Source organism: Bidens hawaiensis, unplaced genomic scaffold (assembly GCF_021521415.1).
Source record: "Bidens hawaiensis isolate Kalapana, Puna unplaced genomic scaffold, B.hawaiensis_p1.1 tig00023222_1, whole genome shotgun sequence".
Lineage (NCBI taxonomy): Eukaryota > Viridiplantae > Streptophyta > Magnoliopsida > Asterales > Asteraceae > Bidens > Bidens hawaiensis.
In genome coordinates this window covers 313,340-322,560 of record NW_027493642.1, presented here as the reverse complement: position 1 = coordinate 322,560, position 9,221 = coordinate 313,340, and the positions used below count along the sequence as shown (strand labels likewise).

General features: G+C 36.5%; 1 protein-coding gene across 1 annotated transcript; it reads right to left on the bottom strand.

Moving 5' to 3' along the window:
• Positions 1-3,874: 3,874 nt before the first annotated feature.
• On the bottom strand, positions 3,875-7,002 carry LOC143567131 (benzaldehyde dehydrogenase, mitochondrial-like). Its single transcript, XM_077053622.1, has 11 exons — positions 6,959-7,002; positions 6,010-6,135; positions 5,787-5,929; positions 5,548-5,701; positions 5,232-5,461; positions 5,052-5,141; positions 4,806-4,979; positions 4,598-4,735; positions 4,384-4,521; positions 4,228-4,289; positions 3,875-4,149 (listed from the first exon to the last, which is right to left on the bottom strand). Exons 1-11 carry the CDS (start codon positions 6,999-7,001, stop codon positions 3,876-3,878), a joined length of 1,572 nt encoding a protein of 523 aa, XP_076909737.1. The 5' UTR covers position 7,002; the 3' UTR covers position 3,875.
• Between the last annotated feature and the right edge of the window lie 2,219 nt (positions 7,003-9,221).

The following is a 9,221-nucleotide window of genomic DNA, read 5'->3' as shown; positions in this document are numbered from 1 at the left end:
CTTGTTTTTGTTAGTTATATGTAGACAGGAGTGTCCAAATTAATATAGTCTTGTAGGTGGAAGACTACAAGACTAAATGGGCATGGAAGATCATTCTAAGAAACCAGTTTTTCTCAAAATGGCATTCCTCAATTTGCTAAGGTGTCTTCCTTTAAGTGTACACCCACCACCCACACACATTGAAGAAGTAATGGCTAGCCTTCTTGCAATGTATTCATGTGGTGGCACCATCTCATCATCATCATCATCATCAACATAGTATTTTTCACTTTGACTTTTCTTGTAAATCTTTGACCAGTCAGGGATACTCATAGGAGCTGAGGATTGTTGTTGCTTTTGTGATGACTGATGATACCTCACCCTCATTACAACTCCTTGGTATCATTTTTGCTCCATCATGGGATGTCAATACACATGATAATTGAAGAAACGTGGATCTACTCACTGGTAGCAGATCTACTTTCCTCGGGTGTGATTATACTATTTCACCGATGGTTCTTCTGGATCAGTGTTCTTCCACCTACAAAATGAAGGGCACGAATATTCCATAGAAATACAATATTTAACAAATGATAAACAATGAATATTAAACATGCCAAACATTGTTAGTGCTTTTATACTAAAAAATCATATTTCACCGAGCCCAACTCTTTTTAAATGTATATATATACACACACATAGGACGGGGGAGGGGGGGGGGGGGTTGTTGATGGTGGTAATAAGTGGATTTTCTCTCCGTCCATCAAGTTTTCAATGCATCATATGGATAAATCATATTAGTAATTAGTAAACAATTAAATGAGTTAAGTCCGTATATAATTCATAGCATAAATGGTGAAATTGAAACATAAAAAAATAAATATAATATTAGAAAAATAAAAAACATCACAAATAGTATGTGATATGTCACTATTTAGTATTTATGGTTTGTTACTTATAGCACACATAATTTGGTCTTTTTTTAATTTATTAGTATTAGAAATCGATTAAATTAAAAATAAAGGACTGTTTGTTATGTACTTTAAAAAACAAAAAGTAAATATAAATAAAAATTCCCAGCCAACCCTCCCTATTTCCCCTTCCTCTATCTAGGTTGCCGAATTCAACCTCAGATTCCTTCGGACTACCCGTTTAAACACGTTTACAATCGTATTAGTACTTGACTCCCGACAGCTACAATTGACCTGTTTCTCAGATTTTCAAAAATTCGTTAAATTTTTAGTTTTTTGTATGCTCAGGTTTAGAACCGAATAAAACCTATAAATAGTTATCTATCTTAATTTCTGAAACAATAAGTAACAATCACAAGCCATTTCAACAATTATTATAGAGTGGAACTTTTTGAGATAAATATACAACAAAGTGTGAAAGAATTCGAAGAAGAAACAAAACACAATGTTGGTGTTTATAGAGAATTTAGTTATGACTCCACGGTTGAATAGGTTTGACTGGTTTTTAACCATAATGGCCATTAGATTTATAAAGTAATTCACTAACTTTTGAAAGTAAAACGACATTTAGAAAAGGAAGATGTATGAATGGTCATGCACTTTATACATAAACCTTGATTGCATTAAAATAAATAATTAACAAATCATATTACAATATTCTCTTTTGATGACGCAAGCCGTTAACTTAACCTTGTTGAACACCGTTTTTTCTAAGTCTACTTGTACTAAGGTTTTAACTATCTCCAATTATTTGAAATTTTTGGTCAAATTCAAGTTATGCTTTCGGGTTTCGGGATTCAAGTCGAGTACCGAGTACTTTTTACCAATTATTTGAAACTTTTTGACCGAATCTAACCAACCCGAGTACAACCCGAACTAATAGGGGTGTTATTCGGGTTGTACTTTCGGGTTTCGAGTTTCTCGAGTCAGGTTCTTCGGGTTTGAGAAATTTAATTTTGAGTACTCATATAGTCATATCCGACCCTAATCACCCCCGGGTTAGTCGGGTTCGGGTTTCATGAGTACAGGTTAATCGGGTTTCGAGTATTTAACCTAAAAACCTACAAACTTATATATATGACCAAATTTAATCTTATATATCATCTTCAAATTTTAACTTACATAAGATATTAACAACCCACATAATCCAAAATACACAATCCTTTAACAAGTCACTTTAGAACTAATAAAAGGCGAGTCACGTTAACACTGGTCAAAGATGAACTGTTTTCTTGTTAAAGATACGTAAAGTCGCAACGTAACACGTATTTCATTTTCTATATATAAAATAACTTGAGCAATATTTATATATTTTTTATAAAGCATGCTATATGACAAAACTAGCATGATGTAATATAATATATTTTTTTATTAAACCACGTGATATTTCAAAATTAATATGATTTTTATTTTATTTTTTATATTTTTTCATGCATGACCCATCATTTGGATAGGTGGTGATATTTATTGAATATGCTAAGGCACGAGATATATTAATTGAATAAAAGACTTAGTCAAAGGGTTATTCGGGTTTACCCGAAACCCATTAAAAGGTACTCGGTACTTGACTCGTATTAATTCAAGTTGTACTCGAGTCGAGGTTCAAGTTATGGATAAAAATAACAGTCCTAAACTCCTAATTATTTGGTTATGAAAATTGTGTAATGAGAATCAGTCTAATGAATATGGTAAAATCATAATCATAAAATATTACCACGTTTCAATATTGTTTCGTCTAAGTAAATTAAAACTATTTTTTCTATTTACAAAACCACTAAAGTTTTAATATCGTTTATTTATTGTAAATATTTTTCATAAATGGTAAACTAAATCAGGCGGAGCGAGGGTTATTTTTGGGAATCTTCGGTAAGCGTTATTGAATAAGATATGTCGGACCCTCGTTCGTGTGGTGGCAGGGACACAAAACTCAATAGATTCTATTACATGTGTAGAACGGTTTTGCTTTTACTTTGATATTTAGTTTATTCTTTATTTTAAAAAATAAATAATAGACTATTTGGTCAATTGTTAAAAACTTAACAGGAAAAGCTAACAAACAATTTGTGTTACTTTGAGTCGAAAGTAGAGACTACCAATGTAACTATCAGAATGTGGGAACTAAGCACGCAATATTTGCAATTATGTGACCATCCATATAGTTAACTCATATAGATCATCGTTGCGTTGGATTATTCTTATTTACACATTTAAACCTATCACAAAATGCCATCTATTTTTTTTCCTTGTTTTAATAAATGGCTAATTGAACTCCATTATTTTTTCTAATAGTTTTCTTTAAACAACTCCCACATCCCAGCTTTTGAAAAGTATTTGTACTTATATTAGATAACGGGGAACCAAATTATGTCTACTTATTTATTAAAACACAAATCTGTACTAAATAAATTTAAATTGTGGGCATTGAGCCGCCCTGCAAGAAGCAGCGGCGGAAGCTGGCTAACTTGACGGACACTTAATAAACTCTTAAACGAGTTAGGGGGTGTTTGGGATTCCTTACTTTATCTCCTTATAACTTTTTCCATAAGTTAATAAGTTACAACTTTGTAACTTATTAATTTATCCCCTCACAATACACAGCAATACCAAACATCTTTTAACTTTTTCAAACCTTAACAAGTCATAAGTTGATTAAAACAAGCAATCCCAAACACCCCCTTACATAGTTAAAATCTATGGTAAGTGTAAACAGTGAACCATAGATTTACTGTTGGTAAAAAGATAATTACTCTAAGATATGCATCTCTTATTATGTCATTATGTCATTTAACATTGTATAACAGTGTAAACTAATAACTTATCAAGAGGGTGATAACTGAATTGGATTCATTATTTCATTGTCTGTCACAGAAGATAACATAATTATTAAAATCTCCACAATATTTATAAAGACAGACTTAAAGAGAACTAAAGCCATGCTGGATTCTTGAGTTTAGTAACAACAGCTTTAACTTGCAGGTAGTTATTAAGGCTGTAAATTCCCTTCTCTCTACCGTGCCCGCTCATCTTGTAACCACCAAACGGAATTGCAGCATCGAAAATATCAAAACAGTTGATCCACACTGTTCCTGCTTTTAATGCTCGGGTTAACCTATTAGCGTTATCAAGATTTTGTGTAAAAACACCAGCAGCTAGCCCAAAGTCGGTTGCATTTGCCCTCCGAATCACCTCATTGATATCTCTGTATTGTTTAAAAAAAACAATTAATAAACGTGAACGAAAAAATTAAATATATTATCAGAGAATCTTGAAAGCCCACTTGAATTTCAGAATTGACTGTACCGGGCCAAAGATTTCATCTTTTGCTATTAACATGTCATCCTGTTTGAAATAAGGTGGAAACAAATTAGCTAAATTTGATTAAGAAAAAATAAATATGTCGGCTTTTTGTTTACTTGGTGGTTGAAAATGTTACCTGAACATTTGAGAAAACAGTTGGTTGGATATAATATCCATTTGGGCCAAATCTTTGGCCTCCAGTTTCAAGGGTAGCACCAATGTCAACCCCGGATCTAATATACTTCAAGATCTTATCAAATTGTTCAGAATCAACCTGTTGTTTGGACAATAATCACAAAAGAAAATTAAATATGTAACTTTTTTTTTGAGTAATTATTAACATGTAATACCTGAGGGCCTTGTTCAACACCCTTTTTAAAGGGATCACCAACCACACGTTTCAAAGCACGGGCCTTTGCTTTCTCTACAAACTCATCATAAACACGTTCATGTACAAACGTACGCGATCCAGCACAACAACATTGTCCCTGCAAATAAACCAAATCATTAAATTTATTTATATGAAATTACACAAAATTAAGACGCCGATAAACAAACCTGATTGTAGAATAGAGCATTATGTGCCAGATCAACAGCTTCATCAACATTGGCATCCTCACACACAATGAAAGGTGATTTCCCACCAAGTTCTAAAGTCACTGGTTTTAAGTTGCTTTTTGCAGCCAATCCAAGAACAATTTTACCTGTCTCAGTGGATCCCGTGAAAGCAAGCTACACAAAGTTTATTCAAATGTAAGATATATATATGATTCAATGGTTTCAGGATTGAATCCTCAAACCAACCTTATCCACATCCATATGGCTAGCAAGAGCAGCACCAGCAGTTGGACCATAACCAGACACAATATTCAACACACCTGGCGGTAGACCTGCCTGTTAACAAGATTCAAGATGATGCTAGCTATTAAAACTAGACAAATTTTGATGATAACTAATAAAAATTAAAATTTATATTAATATTACCTCATGGAAAAGCTTTGACACAAAGAGGGCAGACAATGGTGTCTGTTCAGCAGTTTTAAGTACAACAGTATTACCACATGCTAATGCAGGCCCAACTTTCCAAGAATACATCAGAAGAGGAAAATTCCATGGAATAATTTGACCCGCAACACCAATCGGTTCATGCAGGGTCTCAACATGATGAGGCCCGTCAGCCTGAATCGTGAGCCCGTGGATCTTATCAGCCCAGCCTATGAAGCAAACAGAACCAAGATGGTTAAATTTCAAGACAAAAAGTTTATACAGTAGCAATATTTCTACATCCTATGCTGCTTACCGGCATAATAACGAAACAGACGAATGAACAGTGGTATCTCATCCAACGCTGCCTGTTCATACGCCTTCCCGTTGTCCCAAACTTCAAGAGCTGTTATTTCATCAGCATGCTTCTCAACCAAATCAGCAAATCTCAACAGTACTTTAGATCTTTCCTGTTAAGATAAAAAAGAATAAAATGAAGCTGCAAGAAAAGATTTAATAGAACGAAGAGGCTAAGAGCTAAAGAATAAAGCTTACATAGGCAGTCATTCTAGGCCACGGGCCTTCATCGAATGCTTTGCGAGCTGCAGACACTGCACGGTTAATATCTTCTGCATCTCCTTCAGCAACATTGGCGATCACTTGCCCTGTTCTTGGATTCAGGGTTGGAAAAGTCTTCCCTGTATCAAAGATGGTCAATTTCAGTACTTAACAACATCTTCTTCTTATTATTATTATTACTCACATGACTTTTAGTTACCTGATGCTGCATCCACAAATTGTCCATTGATGAGGAGCTTGGTGAGTTCAACCTTGACAGGTGGAGTAATCGGTTCCTCTAAAGCAGCAGCAGCTGTACTAAACCTACTGATTGCAGTGCCTCTGCCTGAATTATGCAGTTGATGGTCAAAGTCAATAACAGTATGCAAAAGATGAGATTATTCAACACAAGTTCATAAAACAGACAAATTATTATTAGAATTTAGAAACACAAAATAGTTTCAACTTTAAACCATAGATAACAGAAAAAACATATAATTATGAATTAACATACACACCGAAACACATATATCAAAAATTGACACCACAAACCACAGTCTACTTCATATCCAGCTTTCAACTTACTTGATATATCAGATCGTCCTATAATTAGTAAGTATTCCCGGTACCGGAGTACTCAACAACGAATTAATATAAGTCACCAAAACGTAAAACACACACGATGAATTAGGATTGAAAAACTCTGAATCTTATAACCAGAAAAATATAACTCTAAAACTTATTACAAACTCATCTAACCATAATCACAACGGCCATGAGTCAGGACATCCAGAAATGAACTCGAACACCTTATTAACTAATAAATAAATAAATAAAATCCACATGTTTATCTATCTACTATTCCAACTAGCTATAATAAAATCACTTATCCCTAATTAAATTATTAATTAACATAAGTCGGAAATTACGTTCAACACATACATCAAAGTATATCAAATAGATCGAGCCTTGAATTAGGTGACATGCCTTAATTAGGGGTATTTGAATTGACTTAAAATGATGATCTATTAATCTCCGTATCAAAAAGGTCGAAATCAAACTACTCAAAATAGACATAACAGAAAATAAAATAAAATAAAAACAAATCAGTAATCGTACGATCTAATAAAAAAAAGTGAATAATAAAATATAAAACGTCCGAGTTTTACCGATCGAACGTAAGAGAGATGGAGCGTAAGAAGAAGAAAGCATCGATGACTGAAGAAACACTAAGTGACCCCGACAGATTACGGATAATCTTAGGGTTAAGTAGATGTTTCCCACGAGGGTTAGGTCCGGCAAAGATGGCTATTCTTCTGATGACCTGCAAAACAGACACCGTGAGCTCGTCACCGAGAAGGGGGGGTACCTCCTTGTGACCACCCTCCGGCGTGAGAATCAGACTAGATTGCTCTGAATATAAATGTATATTAAGAGAAACAGCTAGAGCAGATAAGATATGTGATGGTATAAGATAGTATGATGATACCGTTCCAAGGTGTTGGAGTATTTATAGCCGAAGGTAGGTTTCCAAGCAGGTACAGCCAGCTGTATAATATTCCTTTTCTACCAACTGTGGGCTACGCACGTGCCGTGCTGGTGGTTGGTGGGTAGGCAGCGGCTGATAGTGACATGGCCGGCTCTGCACTATTCCTTTTCCACCAACTGCAGGCTATGTACGTGCCACGACAAGGGTTGGTGAGTAGGCAGCGGCTGATAGTGACATTTTGTACTAGAGCGTGCTCCTCGTCGTACTGTTGTCAGTGAGCTGTCACCCTGTGATTGGTTCATGGGCTGCTTTGGTCAGATCTTGTCTATTTTGTCCATACCTTGGCAGGTATAGTACAAAAGATCCTCCAGAAGCGTACGGACTGGCTCATTTGGGCGGGAGTATTCCCGCCTTGCTCATTCCTTCTTCAGGTGACATTACTGAATTATTGAGAGTTAGTGCCTTGTGCGTGTAGCCTTGCTATTAGTGCGGGTAGCCTTCCCTGATGGCTTGTATCCGCAGCTGCGGGAACAGGCGGGGTACTTCACCATTGGGAGGCTTTTCCTGCGGGAACAGCTGGCGTACTGCGCGTAAGGTCTTCATCTCTCTGAGCATGGTGGGTCCTGCGGAACCAGTTGGTCTTTGCGCAGACGTCCCTCTTCAAGGTGAGTCTTGCGGGTCCAACTGGGCTCTGCTGGGACCTACCTCTTCAAGTCCCTCAGTCCAATGTTCTTCTCATGAATTGTTAATAACTGAGGTGAACTTTTGGACTTAAGCAAGGGGTTTTGAAAAGGGTTTTTAGTTTTAAGGTTTTCCGTGGGGATTCTTCCCGCGGTTTTCCTAACGTCACGTGCAGAAATTCCCGACTTTTCTGCTTGATCTTTGGGTATGATGCGGGTAGGTGTGTAACCTCCTCGCAAGTCAGGAGCGTTGAGTTTCACTTGTGTAGATTCTCCACGAGGTTTTGGTAGTTTTAGACATAGTGATCAATTATGTTAAACAACCAATTCCATCTTTGAGCTTCAAACAATCTAGTTCTCAACGTTCCCGCTATGCGGGGGTGTTATTTCCCTTTCCACAAGCATGGCCCAGAAGATCCTTCTTGGTTTTAATTCCCTGCAAGTGCTAAGTATGTGAAGGGTTTCGCCTTGACACTGTGCCCGCACTCGTCGTATAGTTACTTGACTTCCAAGGTATTCTTGGCTTCAATTCCCTGCAGGTGCTAAGTATGTGAAGGGTTTCGCCTTGACACTGTACCCGCACTTGTCTTACGGTTTCTTGGTTACCAAGGTATTCTTGGCTTCAATTCCCTGCAGGTGCTAAGTATGTGAAGGGTTTCGCCTTAACACTGTACCCGCACTTGTCTTACGGTTTCTTGGTTACCAAGGTAAGGGGGTATATTCCCTCTTATTTTTGAATCTTTGTTTCACGCATATTTTAGTTTAACTTAGCAATTTCTTGAGTAGTTTGGATAAGTTAACCTTTCAACGTGGCAGATGATAGGTTAAAGTTTTGCTCTCTTTCGTGATTGTGCGGGTAAGACCGTCACTTTCACTTGGCTAAACTTTACCTATATCTGACCTGCGTGAAGGTTTTCCTCATCTTTTCCTTAGAAATTTTCTAAGTGTTTTAAATAAGTTAACCTTTCGACGCGCGGTTGTCAATAGGTTGATGTTCAGTTTCCTCTATCTTGATTGTGCGGGTAGGACCGTCACTTTCATTTAGTGGGATGACCAAACTTTACCTATAACTGACCTGCGTGAAGGTTTTCCTCATCTTTTCCTTAGAAATTTTTGCCGTTTCTTGTGTTTATGCGGATTTTGCCGCCTTCCACACGCAACGACTGACTTCCCCACTTATTTATGCGGTGAATACCGGCATATCAGTGTTTTGAATAAGTTAACCTTTCGACGCGCGGTTGTCAATAGGTTAATGTTCAGTTT